The 27617-nt window shown below is 46.3% G+C and overlaps 1 protein-coding gene across 1 annotated transcript; it reads right to left on the bottom strand.

Annotated features, from left to right (window-relative positions):
• Positions 1–323: 323 nt before the first annotated feature.
• On the bottom strand, positions 324–27617 carry adcy7 (adenylate cyclase 7; the record flags this gene model as incomplete). The annotated part of the gene is made up of 24 exons (XM_084437094.1): positions 324–470; positions 1026–1150; positions 1893–2007; positions 2467–2574; positions 2664–2810; positions 4141–4299; positions 4770–4878; positions 7294–7490; positions 8643–8813; positions 9595–9679; positions 9903–10000; positions 10248–10389; positions 11289–11348; positions 11903–11940; positions 12065–12250; positions 12548–12680; positions 13170–13328; positions 13988–14115; positions 14750–14861; positions 16956–17116; positions 19152–19301; positions 19476–19640; positions 23319–23516; positions 27453–27617. The coding sequence occupies 24 exons, from the start codon at positions 27615–27617 to the stop codon at positions 324–326; spliced, it is 3258 nt and encodes a 1085-aa protein (XP_084293220.1).

Raw genomic sequence — 27617 nt, 5'->3', positions numbered from 1 at the left:
TCTTCATCAACACCACCATCATCATCATCGTATCAAGTCAAGTGCTTGAACACATTTCCTAGTACCGGGTCCAGTGCTTGGTCCTGTTTCCATTCCATGAGTAATGAGACATGATGATCCACATGAGTTCCTGTCTCACATCCACCTCTCTTCAGTCACAGGCTTAACTGGATCACTGCTAGTCAAGAAATGTTGACTTGAATCCGTGTCTCTTGGTAGCCAGGCCCTGTGTGAAGGGAATGGAGGGACCTTGTCTCACGTCTGCAGCCTGGTACAGTAGACCTGGAGCCTCTGGATCCAGAGTTCACAGAGGCAGGCTGGCCTCAGCTCAAGCCCATGCCCTGCTGCTTGCTCATGTCCGTACACACAAAGAAGGTCCGAAGCTCTCCTTTTCCCTTGACGTTGATGAGACCTCTGCACTCGCAGGAGTAGCCCAGCTTCTGCAGCACGTCGGACGTCTCCTCCGTCACCTGGGGGGGAGACGGCACACGAGGAGGACTGAGGAGGAACATCCACACAGGGGAGGACACACACGGCTTTCAGCGGGGATGTAGTGTATGGTAATAGTCTACAGTAGACCTGATCCCACATACTATTTGAAATCCTGTTGAATCCCTCTCTGTTCTTGTTCTTGGCTAGCACGATGGAACCAACAGACTAGTCCCGGAAATTCAAACCGCACTTACCTGACAGTCCAGCTGGCAAACTGAAGCAAATGTTATTTGACCCAAGCGTGCTTCACCTCTCATCTTGTGTACAAAACTCAAGTCTTCCAAGAAGTACAATCAGGATCCTCCCTTTTAAGCACCTATTGTATTTTTAGCTTGTTAATCTTTCACCTTGCCTTAAGCACTAGATTACGCTCTTAGTTACGTGTTTAGAAAGGAGATGCACTTGGGAGTTCTGGCGAGTAGTACTTCAGTACATTGACTACCTACATTAAATGCAATTATTGTAAGTCGCTTTGGATAAAAGCCCCTGCTAAATGACTGTAATGTAATGTAATGTGCTGGGCTCTGCTGTACCTGGATCTTGCCCAGCTCTCCAGTGCTCTCCATCCTGCTGGCCACGTTGACCGTATTGCCCCAGATGTCGTACTGCGGCTTCCTGGCTCCAATCACCCCAGCGATGACTGGCCCATGGTTGATCCCTGTGGAGAGAGAGAGAGTGTATAAGGAGATATAACTCAAACTAATTTTCCTCATAGATGAAAACACTGCCTTACTGATTTAGTGGACTTAGCACAATGAAGTAATTCATTCGATTTTTATGGTCTAGTAATGTAATGACTTAACCATAAAACCATCTATTTTTGGTCAAAAACAGGGAGTCAAAGCCTGGCCTATCTACCAGACGAGCTTGTTGGCATCGCAGCGTTTTAATAAAAGTGTCTCTCCGGCCCAGGAGGGGGGGGTGGGGCTTAGCAGATCTCATATACTGCTCCCATTGTTTTGACACAAGAACCATTCCTTTGAAAACTGTTTATGTTGCATTCTCTGCCAAGTTTTTAGTTTATGTCTAAAAATCATAATGTGAGCTTTTATCTCCCAAGTTTTCTAATGTTTTCTGGAAGCCTAGGGGGACTTGCTCAGAGTAAGCTGTCTGAGGAGCAGGCCAAGCCAGAACTGAGGCTACGTAAGAATACACAGTAACAGCTCCACAGACAGACAGACAATGCAACAGATAATGCGATATTATGTTAAGGCCAGGGCTGTATATGAATAGCTGGGATATGAGCTAAAGAATAACTGATGAGTTACATAACTGGGCACTACAACCAGATGTCTAGCAGACCTTCTTAGTTACATGAGCTGCGCATACTGTATGCTAACTACACACGCAGCGTCAATGGGACACAGACTACACAGTGTCCCCAGCACTCATTCACTCACCCACACGGAGACGAAAGCTGTTGAAGGAGTGTCTGTTGATGCCATCCAGCTTGCCAATGAGGGCGATGGCAAACTCCACCATGTTGCCGATCTGGGCCTGCTGTCTCTCCCGGTCCTGAGTAACACACAGGGTTACACAGTTATTACACTTAATACATTGCTATGAGTATCCACAATAAAGGGCACAGTACTCTTGCCAGTGGTCATTCATCTTGCCAATCGGTGTTCCAAGTTTTATATTAAAAACTTTATGTGTTTGGTTTGCCTCCAGTGTGTGGTTTGTCTTGGTCGTGCGTTCTTATTAATAACGTTAAAATAAAAATCACAAAAAAGGTAATGAAAAGTTGGATGAAGTCATTAGTTCTCATCCGGCCTGATGTAACTGGGATCAGAGCCCTCCCTGTCTGGTTGTTCTCCTGTCCAGGGGTCCATCCCTACCTGGTTGTTCTCCTGTCCAGGGTTCCATCCCTACCTGGTTTTTCTCCTGTCCAGGGTTCCATCCCTACCTGGTTGTTCTCCTGTCCAGGGTTCCATCCCTACCTGGTTGTTCTCCTGTCCAGGGTTCCATCCCTACCTGGTTGTTCTCCTGTCCAGGGGTCCCGCTGAGGCCTGCAGCAGCCATGTAGGTGCTTCCTATGGTCTTGATCTTCTCCACCCCGCTGAACTTGGGCTTGGACAGCAGCTGCGCGTGGGGGAACCAGAGACATTTCACCGTGAGCGTTTATCCACAAGCACACACTGTGGGACCAACGTTCGACCGGCGGCCCTCACCTCATCAAAGTCGGCGATGATCTCGTTGAGCAGCCTCAGGCACTCCAGGCCCTCCTTGTTGATGTCACACTCCGTGTAGAACTCTTTGAAGTCGGGCACCGAGGCAAACAGCACACACACGCAGTCGTAGGACTTGTAGTAGAGGTCCTGAGGAACGAAACCGAACGAACATGGGAGGGGCGCGGTGAGAACCGACGTTACATCTTAATAGTTTGGAGTACAAGTAAGTCACTCTTCACAAAAGATGCAAGGGGAGTGCAGGGTACACAGGGGGGACGTCAGGGCATTCGGGGGGGACAGGCGCACGCCTCTGAGAGCGCGGTGGTGCAGATGAGAGGGGCTGCGAAGGCACGACCGTACGCGTTCACCGTGTCGACCACGGAAAACAGACGTCCCATCTTGCTCTCCCGGACTTCAAAGTCCTATTTCTCAGCCTCCACATATTCCATAACAAAAGATCCTATTTTCTCTGGTTTTAACAAGGCTTTTTCCTCAGAGGCCGGGTTTGCACTGGCATATGAACAGCAATGTCGAATCACACAATCAACAGGTTGTTCTCAGCAATATGAGGATGAGGAGTTGTTGGAGCTTGAGACTTTCCCAGGCTGCGAACTGCAAATATATTTCCTGGGGCAGAAAACAGGAATAAGGAGCTAAAACAGTCGAGCTTGAGCAACTCTGTCATGGTAGGTCAGTCCTGCGAGCGTGTCGGCTGTCAAGAGGGTGATTTAAACGCATTGTTCATGACTAGAGATCAAAGGCTTAGAGTAGGAGTGAACTCTCATTGGAACCTACAATGGATTCGATGTCAATGGTCTTTTGCAGTGAAAGGGAAATACGGTAGCTCAAATTCAGTACAGATCTATAGAATCTGATTTATCCGGGACATTACACAATCCATTCAGAGGGCATTTCTTGTGAACTCTACCCTTATCAGTGATTTGTATAATGTACTTATGTGACGTCTGCGAGACATCTGGTTTGTCTCTGTGTTAAGGGGCTGGGAAGCTGAGATGGGCAGAGAGAAGCAGAGGCTACTGTTACGGATGAAGTGACTCGGTCTCCACAACACTTACACATCCAGTATGCCACAAGTCACCATTACAATATGTCGCATCTAGATCCCAACGACCCAGAGGACAGCAAACTGTGCTGACACAGTTAGAGAAGTCCTTGAACTCTGGTTAAACTACTGCAAGTCCTTAGACACCTGTGGTAATGGTTAACCCTCTTCCCCCCTTGGGTAAAATAAATGACTTTTTCCAGCTACCATCTTCTGGATAGATTGGATCTAGACACTAGTCGTTCCGATGGAGGGGCTGACGAATGGAGGGACACTGCAGGCCAGCGGAGATGGGACTGGGGGGGGGTGGGAAGCACGGGGGGGGGGGGGGGGGGGGTGCATCGAGCTCGGAAGCCCCTCCTGGAGCCCTACCTTGTACTTCTCAGTCAGTAAAGTGTTTGTGAGGGATCCCACCTCGTTCTTTTTATTCTCCCCGACAAACAGGGCGGCCACGTGGGCCGGCAGCACGTTCTCCAGGAGCAGCCGGTTCAGGTTCTCCCGGGTCTCGATCTCGTCCTGCTCCGTGCGGTTCTTGTTCTTCAGGAGGAAGTCCTGCCTGAAACACGACTCGTTCTGGGAAAGAGGAGTGAGGTGGTCGTGGAGGGGGGGGGGGGGGGGAGAGCAAGTAAGTAAGTAAGTATGTCTATTTAGCATACTGTAGCACCTCTCATAGACACAAAGTCACAAGGTGATTCACAGAATTAAAAACACACAGAGCACATCAGATAAAAGTATGATAAGTTACAGAGACAGGACATCAACATAAAAATACAGACACGCACTGCTGGACAAATGCCTGTCTAAACAGATGAGTCTTTTGCTGCCTTTTAAAAATGTCCACAGAAGCCGCAGCTCTTAAATCCTGTGGAAGGGCATTGAGGAGTCGTAGAGGGGGGTGACATGGTGAAGGAGAAGAAGAGAGGAGGATAAGAAGGAGGGGAAGAGAATATGAACAGGGGGGCGTGGGGGAAGGAGAATGGAAGAAGAAGATGTTAGATGAACATGGGATGGAGAGGAGAGGGGAGGAGAGAGCACGTCCTTACCTGTTGTGAGATGAGGAACATGGTGACCAGGAACAGGGTGATGTACATGCAGCTCATCACCCGGGGGTCTTTGACCAGGCCTAGCCTCCTCAGGATGATGTCCCCAGAGCTGAAACACAGGGGTCAGGGTACATTAGTCTTTTTTTTAATTCTTTTTTTTTTACATTAGTCATTTAGCAGACGCTTTTATCCAAAGCGACTAACAATAATTGCATTTAATGTAGGAAAAGCCAATGTACTACTACTTGCCAGAACTCACAAGTGCATCTCCTTTCTAAAACAAGTGACTAAGAGCATAATCTAGTGCTGAAGGCAAAGTGCAAGAATAGCAATCTCAAATACAATAGGTGCTTAAGAGGGAGGATCGTTGTAGTACTTCTTGAAGAGATGAGTTTTCCTTGCTTAGAGCTTAGGTTCACTGATTGTTCCAATACCTCAAAAACGCATCCATCCTTCCATCCTCCCTTCCACCCTACCTTAAGGTAATCATGGATCTGGCATGATTGGATTGGTCTAAGCAAGCACACCACTGCATAGCTTATATATGAACCTTGCCATGTACATTACATTAGTCATTTAGCAGACGCTTTTATCCAAAGCCAGTGTTTCCTCTAGGATTTTTTTCAGGGGGGGGGGGGGGGGTTAGACATGGACGGATCATCATGAGCACAGGCCCTAGACACAAATTTGCCATGGGCCCTTACATGCGCAAATAGTAGCCTACACACAGTGGCGGATCAAGTTAGCCCATTAGACCCAGTTTGCCTTCATGTTACTTCGCACACATTAACATGCCCGCATGCTAACTGCGGGGCTCTCAAGCCTTAATTTTTTCTCACAAGTTATATAGAACTTGTTAGAATAAGTTGACTAAACCATATTTAGACCATTTTGGTTCATCTAATCAGTCTTACTTAATGTTGTTTGGTTGGTTAAAACGGGATCAAAAAACACCACGTGCCAGACTGCATACAGCACAGATCATAGACGACAGCAGCACCCAAGAGTTGAGCACCACTCACAGATTATCTATCAATAGCTATGTTTAGAAAAATGTACCGATCGCTACTGTAGGTATCTGGCACGGTGGCCAGTTCATCAAGCCTACTCACCACTATAGGAAGGGCACTCTGCCAGACTAGCGCTGCACAAAGTCAACCACATTGCCCAACTTCTTTGCCTCGTCATTTTCAATCGATAATATCGCCAGTCCAGTTTTTAATTAGTTTTAGTTTAGGAGAATAGGCGCTCGGCAGTCGCAACTCCATGGGGAAAGTGAGAGATAACAGAGAGGAAAACCTCACTGAATGATGATGGCGAACAAAATGGTGTCTAATTTTGGCAGTTTGGATTTTCCTCATTCCAGATTTTTCTTTTCGTTTTTTGAGCTACACTTTTGTGTTTATATTTGCTCATGTTGGTCATGTTGTTCGTTGAACATCTGCTAGTTAACAATGCGCGCCAAGTGATAGATGGTGATTTTTGAGCAGAACGTTGATGAGCAGCATGTATTACCCAACATACATTGAAGGTGATTAATTCACTCCTACATCAGCTAAATATAATGTCAAGAGCCTGGGCCCGCAAAACTGGCTAATTGACAAAACATTCAGACAATTTCAGTCATACTACATTATTATTATTATTATTACTTTTTATATTAATGTATTTTCTTTTTCTTTTTTAGGAAAGCCAAGGGTTCTTATTGACTCTCGGGCCTTGGGCACGTGTCCCTTTTGCCCGTGCAGTAATCCGTGTGTGGTAGGCCCCCTGAAACTAAATTACTACTGTTGTCGCGGGGCGGGCATGTCACAGACACATGGTGTCTCGTAAGGCGTTTGTTACTATCTCTACACTGAACTGAAATGAATGAATATACATATTAACAATATTTACTTACAACACATAAAAACATATTACTAGAAAGGAAATCACATTTCCTGCAGAAAATGCATGTTAAATGCTGAGCAGCTGAAAATAAATTGCAAAAGCATTGCTGAAAATAGCCTAAATGGGAAAAATGTGAACTAACTTGAATGCAACCCCATTTAGTCCACAATACATAGCCTAGCTAACAGTTACATCAGATATACATACACTAACCTGGTGGTTACATTACCTGGTAGTTACATTACTTACTGTATGTAGCTAGAGCAACAGAAAATATTTTCATTTCATCATCTCTCCCAGTCAGAAAAGGTACGCTAGCCGCGATAGCCGCGTACGCTATGTGAAACTCCTTTGACTTATGCCAAAAATGTTAGAGATCTAAAAGTAGGGGACACACTGATAGCGACTTACAATAATTGCATGTAACATAGGTAGTCAGTGTACGACTACTCGCCAGAACTGCATCTCCTTTCTAAACAAGTGACTAAGACCATAATCTACTGTAGTGCTAAAGCCAAAGTGCAAGAGTAGCTTAATATATACAGCATGTAAAATAAGTTGATCATGAAAAGGAGGAAGGAAGGATGAGATTTCACAACATCCTGTTGTAAACAACCATGGTGCCGCCGCCCACCTGCTGCAGTTCTGGCTGTCGTTCAGCTGGGCATAGAGGATGAGCTCATAGCACCTGAAGAGGTCGCTTTTGGAGCTGAGGATGATGATGTAGTAGGCGGTTGAGGCCACGGTGAGGAAGACCACCTTGAGCTCGAAGCTGACCCTCAGGAACACCCCGCACGCCATGAGAGCCAGGATACAGCTGTAGACAGAGTACTGCAGCAGAGAGACAGACAGAGAGAGGGAGAGAGAGACAGAGAGAGACAAGAGAGAGACAGAGAGAGACAGAGAGAGACAAGAGAGAGACAGGGAGAGACAGAGAGAGACAGAGTGAGAGAAACAGACAGAGAGATAGCACAACAGAGAGACAGAATGGTATGGAGAGATGATGATCAATCTCAAAGCTCCATCAACCTATTCTCAATTTGAGAGGACTGGGTTTTTTTTTTCCAACCACAGTTGTACTAACTAGAGCAGGTACCAGGCACAGCCAATCAGAACTCACTGGCAGGTACCAAGCTCAGCCAATCAGAACTCACTGGCAGGTACCAAGCACAGCCAATCAGAACTCACTGGCAGGTAGATGAGATTGTTGTGATCTGGATCCCCCTGGTGCGAGTGGTTTGGTCGGGTCAGGTCCAGAATGTCATCAGGACACGGAACATCAAGGCACAACTCCGTCTGGATGAAACACTGAGGGGAGAAAATAGTTGATTGACAGTTGGCTTCTGTGTGGGTCAGTTTGCCAGTATGTGGGTCAGTTGGCTATGACACAGTTCAGTTGGCTACTGTGTTGGTCAGTTGGTTACTGTGTTGGTCAGCTGGCTAATGTGTTGGTCAGTTGGCTATTGTGTAGTTCAGTTGGCTGCTGTGTTGGTCCGCTGGCTACAGTGTTGGTCAGCTGTCTGCTATGTGGGTTAGTTGGCTACTGTGTGGGTCAGAGAAGGCAGAGGCTGTAAAAGTGTGGCGTGGTACTTATTGGTAAGCTACTGTATACAGTAGTCACATGCTATTCTACTGTTTTATTTCAGTGAGCTGCAAGCACTGGGATAATAACTTGATCACTATGAGTGGAAGTGTTCTATTCCAATCAGTCATCAGTAATGGGTTTAGGTTATCAGGATGTACTGTAACAGTCATGAATGGTGTAACTATTAACTACATTATCCACATAGAACATGGATGATGTAACTATGAAGGATAGATAGATAGATAGATAGATAGATAGATAGATAGATGTGCCCTGCTTACAAACAATATATACAGTAATACATAGATAGATACCTTTATTTACACAGGGAAGAACATACTGAGACCAGGTCTCTTTTACAGATGTGCCCTGCTTACAAACAATATATGTAGTAATACAGAGTATAGAAAAATACAAGTACTGTTTGTTACCAGGTTGAAGACAGCGAGGATGATGATCACTGCAGTGGTGATGGTGGCCAGGGGGAGGCGCACACACGGCCTCTTGACCACCGCCTCAGACAGGGCGGGCAGCCACTGGCAGGTGGACAGCCTGTCTGGAAACCACCGCTGAGGAGAGGTGAGAGGACGGAGAGAGAGAGAGAGAGAGAGAGAGAGAGAGAGAGAGAGATGCAGAGAATGCAAGAGGAAGCCGAAGAGAGGAAGTCAGTCATCATACAACCCAAATAAATGACCGTGTGACACGGACATGGTCGTCCATCTATAGAGCATCATCATGTGTGACTGACATGGCCCTGAATGTTCAGGCTATTTCTAGACGGGCAGAATCTGTGTGACGGGATGCCAAGATTGCCTCTGTGTCCAAGGGCTGGCCCCGACACGTCAACGGTCACCACCAGCAGGCAGTGGCTAGTCTGGAGTCAAAAAGTGGAAATCTGCGGACAATGACCAATCAGAAGCCAAATCAGCCTCTCCGCACAGCCCACTATCTGCGCTGGCCAATCAGCATCCAGTTGAAAATCCGATCGGATTCTCATCGATGTCTGTGAATGTCATAGCTTGTTCTTAGAGGTTTTTGCCGTAGCGAGAGCTTCTGGGTACTCAGAATAGGCGAGGACCCGTGACAGTGGCCGATTAGCTTGCGCAAGCACCGAGCGAGGAACATTAATCACCGCCACTCCCACTGCTACTTGGTTGGCAAAAAACACACATGCTATACCTCATACATCACACATACTGTATGTAAACAAAGTATACCTCATACATCACACATATGTAAACAAAGCCCTATTCACCACACCCTTCCACACACACACACGCACACGCGCACACACACACGCAGAGCCTGTCCATAAATAGCCATGGCCCTTGTTGTGATATTAGTGCTGACCTGGAGGTGAGCAGCGAAACAGATGCCCAGGGTCAGCAGCAGGACACAGGCCAGCACTCCAAACGAAATCCCAAGACTTATGTGACTGATGAGGGACACACACAAAAAAATAAAAAAGACCAGTCGTCATTCTCTATTCGTTGATGAAATTACCGTGATCACCGGCTGAAACACACCGTTGACTTTAAACGAAACGGACTGTTGGTTGGGAAAACACATTCCATTTTGAAGAATTACAGTCACTCTCCGGGCGCCCGACTGTGCCGACCAGCAGTTTGTCTCTGAGGTTTTCTAAGTCTAAAACTCACTCGTTGGTCACGAACATCTGAACAGCGAAGATGCAGAGGAAGATGAAGGTGGCACAGCCGATGTAGTGCTTGAACATGGGCAAGTCTATGGCTCTGTACTGTGGAGGACGAAAGGACAGGACACATTTAACCCTCGGACAAAAACCGAGAAACAGAAAACTAGTTTCAGAAGTTGTTTATGGTCTGGCTAGGCAAACGTGAGATGCCAATATTGTTTGTTTTGAATTATACCGTATACAGTACATGTACAGTATATGTGCCTGTTACTGTAAATATGCTTGTACAAGAGAATTTACACACCTTGCCTTTCTTAAAGTCTAGACGTGCAGAAACTGTGGAACTGACCTGTTTTTCTAGCTCTTTCTTTGGGAACCACACAGCTAGGCTGCTGATCTCCTCAGACTTCACCCACTTGCTGCTGAGCTCATCGATGGTGGTGATCATCTCGTTGTGTAGCTCCTCGTCAAACTTGCTCTTCTGGGACTTCCTGTTGGGGACAGAACTGAGACAGTCAGGCAGATGGAGAAACAGACAGACAGACAGACAGACAGATAAACACTCAAGACAGACGGACAGACAGACAGAGGCAGACAGATAAACACTCAGACAGACAGACAAACGCTCAGACAGACGACACACACACACACACACACACACACACACAGACAGGCAGGCAGGCAGACAGACAAACGCTCAGACAGACAGACACACAGATAGACAGATAAACACTTGTTGTGGGAGTTTGTGGGTGAACCAGACAGGGTCATGCGTGTTATTGAGTCCCAGCTCTCTGTGAGGGAAGAACAACTGGTTTCAGGCCATTCTCAGCGTTAGTGGAAAGTGAGGCTGTCTGTGTGCGAGTGAGAGCTGCGCTCTGCTGCTGCGCGTGGCGAAGGCAGGATGTCGCGTGCGAGCCGGACTCTGGGGACAGAACAGGAGTCTCTCTGCAGTGCCCCCTGCCCCATCAGGAAGGAAACACACACACACGAACACACACACGAACACACACACGCACACACACACGCACGCACGCACGCACACGCACACACACACGCACACACGCACACACACACGCACACACGCACACACGCACACACATCCCCCGGTGTTGATAACAGCACATAACTCGAGTGGGGAGGGGGGGGGGGGTACAAAGACACACTTTAAACATTTAGTAGGGAGTAGTTGCAGCCAGACGTTATAGAGGCTTGTGAGTCCCTGAGTATAGCCCTGTTACAGAACAGAGGAGTAAGCAGCTGGAGATATTATGGGATAGGAGAGAGAGAGGGTGGGGGAGTGGCCTGGAGGTTAGTGGGGGAACTGCAAGGCTCTCCCCTCAGGGAAAGGGGGAGGAGCTTGTAAGCCAGGCTGGCGACTCCCACTCACTTATAGGTGCTGATGGAAGGGGCGGGCAAGGAGAAGGGCTCCTCTAGTGTCTCATCAAAGCTGTCGGAGAGCAACAGTGAGACACACACACACACACACTCGTCACAGTGACACGGAGAGGGGGCCGCGACCAGACGAGAAGAGCAAACTGCCAAGGACCACATCACAGACAGAACACCCCGTTTGTCTTACATGTCCACTTAAGAGCAATCTGGGACCGTTACCCACAAGCCAGACTAACGGTCTGACAGGGCACTTTTCTCATTTCCCTGTCCTGTCTACCGCGGTCAAATAAAAGTAGCTCGGCTTTTGATGAGAGGCGACTTCTAAGTCCCGGCGACCAAAGTAGAGTGTTTGTGCGGATTTGTGTAACGTTATGTGGCTTTGTATAATCAGGATGACTTAATAGGAACATGAGGTCAGTTTATGTCCAGCGGGTGTTTTAATATGAGCAGGTCTAAAAGGGGAACTAGATTCTTCCGAACCCCTCCAAATCATGAAACATAAACAGTGAGCGCAAGCTCCAACGTGAGATTCTGACATCACATACATTTCTCTAAAATGGTGCCAACACACATGAGCTCATCCTCCGGCCCTGCTTTCACACTTCTCACCTCTCTGTGATCTTGGGGGCGGAGCGCATGGGGATGTCCTAGAGAAAGAGAGGGGGAGAGAGAGAGAGAGGAGGGGAGGGAGAGAGAGAGTTATACAGTATAATCAGAGATGGCCCTTTGACCCGTGCCCTTCACCCATTATTCCTCAACGCCTCCCCTCACCTTGCAGCGTTTGCCGTTGACCATGCCGTCCGTGGCGTAGCCCTCACGGCTCTGCAGGTGGGCGAAGGGCTTGACGGCCCCCCAGGACTCCAGGTAGCGGGTCATACGCACCGAGGCGCGCATCTTCAGACCGTCGTTCACACGGGGCTTAGGCATGCTGCGGCTGTTCAGAGCCTGGTCCTTAGACTGGAGACACACACACACACACACACATGAACGAGGAGAACTAGTTTTACAAACGAGGTATTCTGAAGGGGCCTCTACACAGCCCCAACCAACGCCAACATTCTAAAGTTGGCAGCTGTTCGAATGTTGGAAGTTTAAAGTTCAGCTGCAAAATCCACCCAACCGACGCCAACAGTCACCAACAAACATGGCACACCGATCCAATGTTGGTGTTGGTTGGCGTTGGTGTTGGTTGGCGTCGGTCGGGGCGGTGTGCAGACACCTGGATACCACGGCGGGTTTTCAGAGCCGGCTCACCCGCGGGTCGACGACCAGGTACGTTTGGATGCTGAGCTCTTTGAGGTAGGCGTCCCTCATCTGACCGCCACCCTCCTCCACCTCGTAGGCCTTGTTCAGGTGCTTCAGTGTGGCCTCCGTGATGTGGACACGCCTGACCACAGGAGAGACTTTTACTAGTTTACTAGACTAGTTTGCTCTATGCACTTTAATGTCTCTTTGTAATGTCTTAATTTCTTATTGTCGTATTTCGTAGTGTCTATAGTGTCTTAATGTCTTATTTTGTAAACGTCTCCTGTCATTTTGTTGTAATGTCTTACTGTCTTATGTCTCAAGTCATGTCTTGATGTCTGAGAGTGCCGGGCACAGTGCATTTCATTGTATTTTATAAATACACATGACAATAAAAGCCTTGAACTTGACAATGCCACCGTACAAAGGTTAAAGTGAGCGCATATTCAGGTTTTCATGAATGTTTAATATATACTTAATACTGTGTACAGTATGTGTATCACGCAATCATGTATGATGTACAGTATATGAATACCGTGTACAGTATGTGTATCAAGCAATCATCAGTATCTTATCCAATCAGGTCAGTATCTTATGCGTCATATTATAGGTGACCCAATCATGGTCCTACCCGGGTAGGCCTCCAGACTCCATGTGATTGGCCAGGGTGACGTCATGTGACCACACGTCAAACTGCCACTTGCGAAGGCCAATCACCCCGCACAGCACGTTTCCGGAGTGCACGCCCACTCTCATGTTGATGTCCACTCCCGTGGCCTCACGCACCTGCCTGAGGGAGGGAAGGGGGGAGTCAGAGCCTGTCAGCGCTGTGTGCGTCTATGTGTGTTGTGCGTATGTGTGTGTGTACGTGTGTGTGTATTCCTCTCCGTTGCCCAGGTTACTCGTGATCTCTTCTTACTGCTCCCACTTTACAACCAGCTGGACCGGAGCTCTGCTCTGCCGTGGCGTTGTTTTCTTCTTACATGGAGCTCGCACGGCCTCTTTGTCTTGGCAAGCCACACGGGAGCAGAAATACATCCCCCAGCCCTCCCCCAAACATCTGATACACCAGCAGCATTCCTCTGGAGCGCTCTCACACACTATTCAGCCAGACAGACGGCTCCATCACCTCGACACACTGTACCGCTAGCATCTGAGAATCAACCCTCACATTACGTGGTTCCATGAATCAATTAGGAACATTTCAACCTTTGATTTACCAAACACTATTCGTCACGCAAGTGAGAAGGAATGTTAGACATCTCTCGGAATTTAAATTAAAGACCACTGTCTCTGCTTGAATGTGCACAGCCAATGTGTTAAACTGCACTGTCTCTGTAAACAAAACACTAAATAAAGTTAAAAAGGAATAGGATCCCATCCGTTTTAAGAGACGGCCCTCTTTCTCCCGTTAAGGCTGTTTGTTCTGTGTGGTTCTCCTGGACCTACTTGATGGCCTCACACATGTCCAGACCCATCTTCACACAGTTCTTGGCGTGGTTGGGCAGGGAGACGGGGAGGCCAGACACGCAGTAATAGCAGTCGCCAAGAATCTTGATCCTCATACACTCGTTCTCCTGACAAGCAGAGAGCAAAATACACACACATGAGAACGACATAACTCAAAAAGTTCCATTTAAGAGGTATTAGGATTCGAATCTGTCTTAATATTGACACCCATATTTATGATTTTCTTGGAGAAACAGTGCATACCGCTATGTCCTTAAATCAGATCAGCGTTTGTCTCGCACAGCCAGACCTATCTCCACACTGTGCCAGCGCTGCGCTGGAGAAAGATCTGGCTGGACTCTTTACAATTCAGGAATAGGGGAGGGGAAAACACTGTATTTCTTTAAACCAATCACAGTCGTCTTGGGCAGAATGCTTGGAGTATGAAAATCTTTCCATAACCGGTGGGCAATGTCCCTTTATTAGACAGCAAATGTAAAAACATATTCTTTGTATATCTTTACAATCATCCACCGAAAGGTTGCCTCGGAGGTTGCTGTTGTTTCACGTAGTGAAGGAGAATTTGAAAAAGGGGAGGAGTCTGGACTGAATCTGATTGTTGCCACTGATTGGGCTGGGTGTGTAATCCGTAGCCACTGATTGGGTAGTAATAAACGAATGACAAGGCTTATCCTCCAACCCTACATCCGTTGAATCAGACCACAGTATTCACTTCTCAACATGTAGGAATTATTAACCCACCTTGGCAATCTGGTCAAACTTCCCAAACAGCTCATTGAGCATAATGACCAGCTCCTTGGGTGAGCAGTCGCTGGCCAATCGAGTGAAGCCCACGATGTCTGCATACAGGATACTACAAGAGACAGGAAACGGCGTGACTTTATTAATGCTGGCCACGCATACACACACACACACACACACACACACACACTAGGGCTGCACGATTATGACAAAATATATTAATTGCGATTATTTGCTTCAAAATGGTAATTGCGATTAATAATTGTGATTAATATTTCAAAGTAATAGCTTTAGCTCTGCACAGTTTGCATATGACCTGCTGGGCTTGAGCGAGATCATCTTTTTCGTAACCAAAATGCTCCCAAATCATGGACGTTGTTCCCTTTCTTGCTACTAACTCACTGATGTTGTTTTCGCTAATTTTTTCACTACTCACGGCTGCGGGTACTCTTGTGACATTGGTCTTGACCTACTGCTATCTGTCTTCTCAGTGAAATTGCTGCGCACAGCGCACTCAGCAGGAACGCATGTGATTCGTCCGTGTAGTCCTAGCACACTCAATTCAAAGCAAAATTATTAATCACATTAATTGCGGCCTTTTGCGATTAGTTAATCGCGATTTCGATTAATTCACGATTAATTGTGCAGCCCTAACACACACACACACACACACACACACACACACACACACACACACACACACACACACACACAGAAGGGATTGCTCCACATACTGTGGTTCATGTGAGGTCAGATGGCAGGGTCAAATGACTATGCGGAACGTAGGGAGTAGTCTGTCAGCTGTGACTCCTCTCTTAATTGAGTTAAATCTGTCTGATGTTGGACCCAACAAGCATCAGTCACAGATAAGACTTCACGCTCAGGGTATTGAAATAGACTGGCGCTAGCTGATTATAGCTGGAGCTGCTGGATTGGTGGGACGTGTAGAGGAAGGGTGAAGAGTGTTTAGGGAGGGCTTTGACCCTGACTAACATGGGGATGTGCCGTGCTTTGAGAGCTGTCTCACCATCCATATACGGTAGTCCTAATCACCTGGTCATTATCAGCCCTCTGCTCTGACCGGCTGGCTGGCTACAGACAAGCAGGGCTCATTAAAGCAGCTAGCTATTAAAGTTAAGCTGCCACGGGCCGAGAAACACTCACAGATAGCGAACACCAGCCCCTCTGACTGAGAAACAGCCAGGTGGTTTACACTGGTGTAATGACAGGCCAGTCAGGGCTTATTACAGAGAACACATGGGGGTTAGAATGGAGGGCATCCTTTAACCCCGCCACACCCTGGGTTCAGGAGAGGACAGACAACACTGTCATAATGAGTTCTCTTTACCTAGTTCAAAAGGGCGGATTACATAACATACAGTACCATGAGCAATCATAGAACACCAAATGAATAAAAATGCCAAACGAATGGGCCTTATCTGGAAAAGCCACAAGCGGAATTTGGCTCATGGATCGTACTACATCGAGGTTAGTGGACAGCGTTTTGGTCCATGTCTGTAAAGAATCACTGCGGATGTCCCACTGTGTGAATTAAGCCGTCTGCCAAAGTCGAACCTTAACAGAGCCAACATGTGTCAGCACTTTCTACCCAAATGAAAGGCTATAAAACAAAAAAACTGGGTCAATGTGCAGTAAAACACACCACAGTTACAAATCTGTGGTGTTGGTTCATGAGGAGGTGAGAGCGGAACTTGTATTTCTGGACTCGTCATGCGATGATACTGTAACTTGGTCATTTGCTACGGTGCTGTTCTGAACGTCTAAATATAAAAACGTTCCATGAGAACTTTTTTGAGTGTGAAAGTATAAATAGACCTCCCGAGTGGATAGAACCGATAAGATGAAATTAATTCCATTACAGAACATGAGAATACACACCAGTCATAAAGGGAGATAGGGAACTGCCGAAAACATAGGGAAGTAGAGAGAGAAAAGAGAGAAAGAGAAGTGAAGCAGAGAAGCTGAGGAGTGCAAGGAAGAAGAGAGAGGGGCGCACAAAGTGGAGGTTCAAAAGGAAAATCTAATTTGGGTTGGGTAAGTTTTAAGTGAACATTTTTCCACAGAGGAAGTGTATTTTCTAGACTGCATGCTGTGCTGAGTATTTATAGAGCTGCCCGGGAGGCTATGAGCCACAGATATGAAGACAGAGACATCGTCCGCTCCAGACAGGCTGCTGCTGCTCTACCTCACGTTCTCGTGTCTCTTGACGTAGAGGCTGTGGAAGTTGTTGTCTTTCACGAGGCGCTGCTGCTCCTCCTTGTCCTTGCAGTCCTGCAGACGCTCCATGATGGCCAGCTTCATCTTCATGGAAATGTAGACAGGCAGCACCGACTGGAGAAGGTTCTCCTGCGCACGCACGCACGCACAGACACACACAAGCACACAAACACACACACACACGTGTCAAGGTCACACTCTCTGATACGCGAATGGTCACAAACCTGTGAAAGAAAAAGCAGGTGTAATAGTCAAGCAGCTGTCAGAGCGTCCAGCTGATCTGGGAACTGCACAAGCATTCATGGGCCGGCTGTGGCTCAGGAGGTAGAGCGGGTCGTCCAATGACCGCAGGGTCAGCGGTTCGAATCCCGGCTCATCCTTTCCCCATGTCGAAGTGTCCTTGGCTAAGACACTGAATCCAAAATTGCTTCCAATGAGCAGGCTGGCACCTTGCATGGCAGCTGGCCGCCATTGGTGTGTGAATGGGTGAATGAGAGGCCATCGTAAAGCGCTTTGGATAAAAGCGCTATATAATATATAAGTGAAGCCCATTAACCATTCACCTAGATTTCTGCTAAAAGCTTTATAAACAGCCTGCCAGCACAAGCAGGGGGGAGAGAGAGAGAGAGAGAGAGATAGAGATAAAGAGAGAAAATATCAGATCCAGGGCTATGAACTCATCCCAGTCATCCTGGAATCTAATAAGGACATACGACGACGATGATGATGATGATGTCTCAAGAAATGAGTCCTGAGACCCTGTTCAGTTCAGTCTAACGAGAGGCATCTGACTCCCCTCCTAGACCTGCTCTCCTGGCAGCTGGTATGATGCAGTTTGTTTTGTCACCTCCAGGTGACCCCTTCTGACCCTCTCTGCTAACGGTAAAGTTATTTAACACAAACTAGCCTTGGTGTGGCCAGAGCTGTAATTGATCTGACAGGTCCTATCTGGGACTAACAACAACACCATTGTATGTGTGTGTGTGTGTGTGTGTGTGTGTTCCAGTGAATGGTGTGTTAATGAGAGTTTGTCTTCGTGACCTCAGCTTCTGTCCAATGCAGCAGTGTGTGTGTGTGTGTGTGTGTGTGTGTGTGTGTGTGTGTGTGTGTGTGTCGCCTGAGTTGATTTCACCATTAGGACCAATTCTATTCACCTCTTCTTTCTCAGGCTCAATTCAAACACAACAGAGAGCTTAAATGTTAACGACTATATCCTTCCATCCTGTCCTGCTAGGCAACACAGCAGCCTCTCTCTCTCTCTCTCTCTCTCTCTCTCTCTCTCTCTCTCTCTCTCATGGAGTGTGATGTCACTTCCTTAGCAACAGTCATAACAAATGAAACAATAATTGTTCAATTGCCATTTGGAGCAAAGGTCGACTTTAAAAATCATTATAATTTGCTTGGGATGTGTGTGTTAGAATGAATAACATTGTCATCTGGCAAACATCAAGACTGATGGTCTTACATAAAAGTAAAAAATCAAACCAGCGCCATTATGTCTGAAAGTATTACTATTCCATGACAGCTACTCCACAACACTTCTAATTCCTAGTTCCTAATTCATTTTATGATATTCTATCTTATATACTGGTTTTCATGTGAAAGCATACAACTATGAAAATGGTCAGAATTACTATGGATCTTTAGGCGTGTGGAGGAGGGGGTATCTATATCTATCCGCTTGAAACATTAGTCAGTTGGCAGATGAAGGAGGTGCAGATTGCTACAATAACGCCAGGCACTAGAGGATTTTTGGTCTGATTATTCCCGATTCACCCCTCCCGACAATCGGAGGAAGAAATATGGTCTGGAACGTTGGTCGGTACTGATGTTCGGCCCAGATTATCTTGTTAAGTGGTTTACAGATCCATTCTTAAACCTCCCTATCAGCTCGTAGACCCATTGTAGGCCCCAATAATATCAAACATGTTTGATATTTAGATTATTACGTCACTTCTTTACAAGCGAGACGGTGAGACCAGCGAACCTCAGGCACGATAATATCCTGTAGTGTGTGATGAGCTGTTATTTTCAAATATTGCAGTGTGTGCTTGTTTGAGATTTGCGAGAAGAACATCTGTTGAGATTCTCCTCATGTGCGTGATGCAACTCGATCTCGAAATCGGTTAGGATTTAAAATATTCTGTGGTGTGAGACTGCTGACCTGCTGCCTCTTCTCGATCTCCAGCTTCATGCGGATGCCCAGGCAGCGTAGCGTGTCCAGAAAGGTCTGCCTCAGGGTCCTCTCCATCAGGACCTTGTGGAACGCCCCCACCACGCTTCCACACAGGAACACCACCGCGTTGGACAGGAGCTGGGGAAGGGGGGGGGGGCACGAAACGGATATACACACTATTAGAAAAGCACAAGATCCATATCCAATACTATATCTATCCAGCACACACACATACTGATTAATACCACAGGAAACACACACACACACACACACACACACACACAAAGCATACCAGCTGCTGACCGGCCCTACCTGGTTGGCTAGGTAAGGGGGGGGCTTGGTGCTGAAGACGGTGAGGCTCAGGGTGAGGACCAGGATGTGGGACAGAGAGGATATGACACTGAGCACCACAGCGTAGCACATCTGGAAAGGCAGCATGGTGTACACCGTGAAGATGATGAACAAGAAGAACGCGACCTGCACGGGGGGAGGAAGGGGATGAGATAAACACAGGTTAGGTTTGACCTGAGACAAACTGGACAACATCAGACAACACTGGCCATCAGTGCTCTCTGGGGAAAGAACAGACTGCTCAGGGAGCAACAGAATGAGGTGGAGGAGGAGAAGCTGCAGAAAGAGGAGAAGAAGAAGGAATGAAGAAGGAGAAGGAGCACATTGCATAGTAGCACAAAATGCTCATCATAACAGAATGTTTTAATTACTATAAAATGTATACAAATAGATAAAAAATAATAGTAGACACAGAGAAATGCTATATACTGTACATACATATACATATATATATACACGTATCAACTAAGAACTAACATTTTAAAGTATACATTCAGAAAATAATAATGCATTCATTTAAAAGCAATATTGAACAGAAAAGATTTAAACCACTCCAATAAAAGTCCTGAGACCAACACAGTTTTGCAAGTGATGTATTAGAATACTGTGACCTGCTGTATGAAATGCAGCACACAAATCTAACTAGACAAGAAGTGATCCACCACCAGCATCCACAATAACACTGAGATCATTACAGCCTTTACTAACGATAACACTGAGATCATTACAATTTTCACTAACGATAACACTGACATCATTACAATCTTTACTAATGGAGTCCCAGTACTGTGGTTTGAGCCAAAATCTGCAAAATGTTCTTGCTAAGAAAATCATTAAGTTGTCTGGAAACCACTTTCACTTTCTTTTTCTGTTCCTTCTTCAAAACAGAAGGTTAGATATTGGTCTGAAATTGCCAAGAACTGTGCCAGCTTGGCTTAAAGGATAAGTACACTGAATTTCATGTTTAGCCCTATTCCTGGCTTCCCTGGCATGTATCTAACTAGTACAGGTTAAAATATTTTTAGTACCAATTTCACCGAACATACAACAGCCATCTCTTCACGCTGTATCATCTGAATCCGAATTTCGCGGAGGTTTACAGCGTGATGGGATGGCTGTTATATGTTCGGTGAAATTAGTACTGTTTACAAGTTACTGTTGTTTCGAAATGCAGAGGCGAAAGGACCTATGGTGTTTACAGGACGACTTCAGAGCTTAGTAAGCATAAATAATGTTTCCCATCGGAAAGTGTGTGTGTGTGTTGTTAATGAAATTCCAGTCAATTCTCGTCAATGGGTTACCCCCTTTCTGTGTTCCTATGTGATTGAATCTTCCTATTGAGATTGATCTTCGTATCTGATTGAATCTTCCTATTTGATTGATCTCCTCTGTTCATTGTTTTACAACCTCTGTGAAACTTCTTTCTAATCTGTTTCCATTGAAATCAGTCTGTTTAGAAACACCCTTTGCTCTGTGACATCACCTCCCTTTACCCTTTGTCCCTGAGTGCATGTGACTTCCTCTACCATGCTATAAAATGTCCTGCAATGTTTCAGTCCGATTATTCTGATGAGGGAAACACGTCCTGTTTCAGAATCCGATTTGCAAATCGTCCTTTTAGACTAAAACTATTGTCTTTGTTTGAACCCAAAATGAATCGACCACTCGCGTGTTCTCTTGATTCTCTAACTTGACCAAGTTAGATTTTCATCCATAGTGTGTGTGTGTGTGTGTGTGTGTGTGATTGGGGTGAAATATGGTGGGCGGTAGTAGGAAATTAAGAGGAAAAGGATATCCGCACACTGGATTAATATCCTTTCCCTCTGCTAGATTGGTATTTTTTATCCCGCACCTGCCTAAAGACAGGTTGGATGTGCACACAGCTACTCTGCTTTAAATGGTAAATGGACTGCACTTATATAGCACTTTTCCACCTTAGAGGTACTCAAAGAGCTTTACAATGGCCTCTCATTCACACACACATTCACACACCAATGGCGGTAGCTGCCATGCAAGGTGCTAACCTGCTCATTGGGAGCAATTTGGGGTTAGGTGTCTTGCTCAAGGACACTTCGACATGTGGACAGTCGGAGTTGGGATTTGAACCACTGACCCTTCGATCATTGAACGACCCCCTCTACCAACTGAGCTACAGCTGCTTTAGGGAGTAGGAAATACCAATATCATAGAGATATTCCATCAAATTAGAACAATGGAATTTGATCACGCCGGCATCATCGGCAACTTCTGCGAGTTAAAAGCGATATTTACGGCTCGCATTGTTTGGAGCCACCCTGTAGATTTCCATTAGCTCGTTGTTGACCAGGTTGTGCACCCAGGTTGTGATCCTTGAAGGTCCTAGATATTATTTCTGGATCTCATTTCCGAAAAAAAAGGGGGGATTTTCCTCCTGGGTACATGTTGGAATTGGATCACATGAGCATGTTGTGGATTTCATTTGTGAAACAACTGTTCTTAAAGTATGGGGGTTGATAAGGTCAAATGAATCCAAGACAGTATTAGGTATACAGTACTTAATTCATTTGGGAGTACTAAATCAAATGTTGAATTCTCAAGTGATATTTCTGACCATATATAGTATTGGAAATATTTTCTTGAAATAATGTAGCAAATTTGTTACATCTTAAGTGTTGAGCAACTTCATTGCCCAATTATTAGTTATGGGGGTAGATTGATCTCAATATTAATCTAAACCTTAAGTCACAAATACACATACAATTTGTAAAGGGAAAACACAATGTACAAATGGACTCAAAGTCCACAAATGTGATCCAATCTCCAGTACCATACGATCCGATGTCTGTAGATCTGACATTTCAAAAACGGAAGTTGCAAACAGAGAATTAGATTGTGCTTTATATTTTGCAGACCATTTGGTGTTTGTGGACTTGAAATCCATTTGTACATTTTGTTTTCTGTTTACAAACTGTAATACATATATCTGTAACTTACATAGCCTGATATCAGTCAGAACTGTCAACTCAGTGACACTCCGTTGAGGACTTCAGTCTGACATCGCTTCCACTCTAACCAATTTCCATGGGGGAGGGAGTTTCGATTTTAACATCACTGCTGATGCATACTGTAGCTATGACAACCACAGACAACATAATGACAACACAGAGTGAAGTGAAACACTAATGTAATTGTAGTAGGCTACTGTAACAAACACTGGGTAGACTACTTTGTTACTTTGTTTACTAGCAACTACTATCAATCGTCCTTGTCTCAAGTAATTGAGTTCCCAGAAGCCCTTGCTGCAGCATCTCTCTATTCGCATTGTCCGAACACGCTCGACAACAGCTTGACAACGGCGTTAGTACCACCCTTGGCGCTGATTGGCTAATCGTTAGAACCCACGGCGCTCACTGGTCGATTGTTTTTTACTCTGAGAATCAGATGTTTCATGTAATAACGCCAGACCAAGAATCTGTCAACTTTGGAGTGGGCGGATTCGAACATCTGGACCTAGGCTATGACTTACAGTCTATACCTTTACAATAATACGCAATCAACCTATCTACCTTCATACAGTATTCTCTATGGGAGGTCACTGAGAACAGAGCAAAAGGTTGGTTTATGCTGGTCTCCACTTCACCGTATCATTTATAAGGTTTTGGTGACGGATGTTAGTGAAAATGTGGTGTTTCTATATACTGTAGGGGTACGGCCTATACGGAACAATCAAATCAAACTTTGATTTATTTATAGATGTTATAACCATGTGTGTGTGTGTGTGTGTGTTTGTGTGAGGATGTGGCGGTACAAGAGGAAGTACAGTACCTGGTCCCAGGGCAGGATGAGGGGGCCGCAGAACATGAAGGTGAAGCCCATGGTGAGGTGCGTGACCCAGACCACCAGGCCCAACAGGCGCCGCCATCGCTGGGTCAGCCGGTCCGTGCACACCAGCACGAACACAGCCAGGAACACGCACAGGCTGCAGCTCACCACGCTCACAAACGCACAGTGCTTCTCCGCACTCTGGAAGCACACAACAAACAAAGCACACAATGTAACACAATCCACTTTATCACCCTGGAGGACGGGAAGGGATGTTATTATTGACACCTGCTGCCGGCTCCTTTAGGAGACTCACCCCTCTGGCACCTGAATGACTGACTAATGTATACAGTGCCATTATATGTAGTGGGTCAGAATATCTAGTGCATATTAAAATCCCCACACATGTAAATACAGTTGACAATATGTCTAACCCCCGGGTATTATTTATAATAGCTATACCATGTGCATAACACACCCATGCCCCCACCCCAACAACCGCTGGGATATTTATTTGTGTGTGTGTATATATATATATATACACACACACACCGGTATATATATATATATATATATATATATATATATATATATACACAGCATGTACATAATCCACACGTATTATCTATTATCTTTATACTGTATAGATTGGTACTTCCTGTGTAATTTGTAAATTGTGTCTTGTAGTTATCTGTAATGAGCACATCTTGGAGCCGGCGGCAACATTTCACTGTGACTGTTCACTGTGCATTACATGTGACGAATAAAAGAATCGGATCTGATTTGAAGCATTAAATACAATGCCGTTGTACATTGTGCACTAACAGTTATACACAGAAAAAGGATGATGAAAGCGATAGACAATATGGTGCACTCGAGAGAGACTGAGGGGACAGAAGACTTGAGCACCAGACTGATCAATACTACTGTGTCTGGAGGGTGAGTGTCTGAAGGGTTTGTGGCAAACAGCATTGAGCACCAGGTCCTTTGTTCTCTGTGTTGGGAACTGATTAAGAGGGCTACCAATAATATCTACACAAGTATCCAGGCTTATTCAGGCTTACGGCACATCTGTCTGTGCGTCATGTCCTGTAGCTAGGGGGCACATCATCTCCCTGATTGAGTTATACTGTAGGGCTGGGAGGGGGAGATGTAGATAGCTGTCTGTCTGTCTGACTGTATGTGTGTGTGTGTGTACAGTAAGTGTGTGTCTTGGGAGCGAGAGCGATAAAGAGAAAGAAAGAAAGAAAGAAAGAAAGAAAGAAAGAAAGAAAGAAAGAAAGAAAGAAAGAAAGAAAGAAAGAAAGAAAGAAAGAAAGAAAGAAAGAAAGAAAGAAAGAAAAAGAAAGAGAGTTGAACAGAGCAAGAGATGGAAACAAAGAGAGAGAGAAAGGGATGGAGAGAGGGAGGGAGGGAGGGAGGGAGAGAGAGAGAGAGAGAGAGAGGGAGGGAGAAAGAGAGAGAGGGAGGGAGAAAGAGAGAGAGGGAGGGAGAGAGAAAGAGAGAGAGGGGGGGGTGAAGAAAGGGGAGAGAGAGGTCCCTGCTCTAGGAAAAGGCCTTTTCTGAATAGTACTGTATATGGAGCAGGTTGGTTTCCATGGCAGCAGCAGGAGCGAGGGCCTCTTGCTCCAGCAGCTCCGCCCCCCGCCCACAGCCTATGGGCTTCTGTATCTGAGCGCGGCAGGAGGAGTGAAATTATTCTGTATGTTTACATTGTAGACCCCTGTGGGGAACTGTATTCTGCACTAACAGGCTAACCTACAGAACAAGCTCAGACACATCCAGAGTTTATAACGCGCGCACACACACACATACGCGAGCGTGGTATACTCAGCCAGCTGTGTAGGCTGTTATGTGAAGTCTTCCCTCTAAAAGCACCCTCTTACAGTTCTCTCTGGCTCTCGCTGTACCCAATCAGAATCTAAAACAACAGAACGTCAGCTCTCTCCAAACCTTTCTCTCCGTTCTATCAGAGCCCAACTAATCTGTTGGAGTGGCACTCAGAGATGACCATTAGCATGCTCTCCACTCAGACATGAACGTTATATGCTCTCCTCTCAGAGATAAACGTTAGCATGCTCTCCACTCAGACATGAACGTTAGCATGCTCTCCTCTCTGAGATGAACGTTAGCATGCTCTCCTCTCCTCTGAGATGAACGTTAGCATGCTCTCCTCTCCTCTCAGAGATGAACGTTAGCATGCTCTCCTCTCAGAGATGAACGTTAGCATGCTCTCCTCTCCTCTGAGATGAACGTTAGCATGCTCTCCTCTCCTCTGAGATGAACGTTAGCATGCTCTCCTCTCAGAGATGAACGTTAGCATGCTCTCCTCTCCTCTCAGAGATGAACGGTAGCATGCTCTCCTCTCAGAGATGAACGTTAGCATGCTCTCCTCTTAGAAATGAACGTTAGCATGCTCTCCTCTCAGAGATGAACGTTAGCATGCTCTCCTCTCCTCTCAGAGATGAACATTAGCATGCTCTCCTCTCAGAGATGAACGTTAGCATGCTCTCCTCTCAGAGATGAACGTTGGCTTGTGTACTGGAATTATTTGATCTAAAAATAATAAGATTTGCCAAGGTTCGCTCAAAGAGGTTCAGTCTGGTTTATTGAGAAAACATACGAGCGCAAGGACTTCCAGGATAACGCACGTGAGTGGCATCCAGCAGAAGTGGAGTAGGCTTGTATTGCGCCGTCTTATATTCAAGCAATACACAGGTATGACGCTTCCAGGGATGTGATTGGCTAACTCATCTGTACAAGCGTGCTCTCCTCTCCTCTCAGAGATGAACGTTAGCATGCTCTCCTCTCCTCTCAGAGATGAACGTTAGCATGCTCTCCTCTCCTCTCAGAGATGAACGTTAGCATGCTCTCCTCTCCTCTCAGAGATGAACGTTAGCATGCTCTCCTCTCAGAGATGAACGTTAGCATGCTCTCCTCTCCGAGATGAACGTTTGCATGCTCTCCTCTCCTCTCAGAGATGAACGTTAGCATGCTCTCCTCTCAGAGATGAACGTTTGCATGCTCTCCTCTCAGAGATGAACGTTAGCATGCTCTCCTCTCAGAGATGAACGTTAGCATTTTCTCCTCTCCTCTGAGATGAACGTTAGCATTTTCTCCTCTCCTCTGAGATGAACGTTAGCATTTTCTCCTTTCCTCTCAGAGATGCCCTCACAGTGATGGAGAGGAGAGCTATATAAGTTCACACACACTTTATGACACCTCCCTTGCAGGATCCCACTCGTAACAATGGCATCGCACAAGGCTCCCACGGCCAAAACATTCCCTTTGAACCCCTCGCCAGCCCCGGCAACAGCCAGCCTCTCCAGACATTGTGTGAGAGAGGGGAAAATGTGACTTTAAAGCCGGGATGGGAGCCCTTCCATATATCAGTGTCCGTGTGTGTGTGTGTGTGTGTGTGTGTGTGTGTGTGTGTGTCTGAGAGCAGCACAAAGACAGGAAAGCGAGGGCCCTTTTTCCTACTGAGAGCAGTAATGAGGCTGATAGACAGTGTCTACAGACTGATTGGTCGGCACCACCCCTGCCCTGCCGACACCTGGCCGAGAAGACCAGCCCTGGTCCTGCCAACGTCAACAGCACACCAGGCCTCCACGGACCGGGCCGAGCCACCACCTTTTCCTCCCAGAACCACAATAACAGTCTTTCGACAGCAGAGAGAAGAGGACCTCGGGACATCTAGACCTGGACTGTGCGTTTCGCCTGTGACTGGGGAGGAGCGATTGTCTGCTTTTTAACCTTCACAACGGCTCCTCAAAACCCCTTATTATACTGTAGACTGGCTGGCTCGTCTAATACTTGACACACACACACTTCAAAATCCCTTCTGAGGAGGATGTTCCCTCATCCGGCGTGTCCCCACATAATGAGGTAGCGCAGCCTACAATGGTGTCTTTTAATGTGCTAATCCCCCCTTATCGTCCTTCGTTAGCCATCATCCTGTACAAAAAGATCAAAAACAACAGCAATCCCCTTAGGGAGGGGATATCCAGAGCTTCATCTGATTAAGGGTCTGGATTGTAATTAAAAGGAGCTCTGAGTGTGTGTGTGTGTGTGTGTGTGTGTGTGTGTGTGTGTGTGTGTGTGTGTGTTTGTGTGTGTGTGTGTGTGTACACTCACCAGCTGCAGGGCAAAGAAGAGGATGAGCAGGACTCCGCAGGAGAGCATGGACAGGCCCAGCAGCAGTACCAGGGGCTGGTACTGGCTGATGCAGGAGAACTTGCGGTACAGCGCCTCATGTTTCAGCTCCTTGTCATTCAACAGGTACTTCCCCTTGGCCGGCAT

Source organism: Borostomias antarcticus, assembly GCF_949987555.1.
Source record: "Borostomias antarcticus genome assembly, chromosome: 4".
Taxonomy (NCBI): Eukaryota; Metazoa; Chordata; class Actinopteri; order Stomiiformes; family Stomiidae; genus Borostomias; species Borostomias antarcticus.
This window is presented reverse-complemented; position numbering and strand designations above follow the sequence as displayed.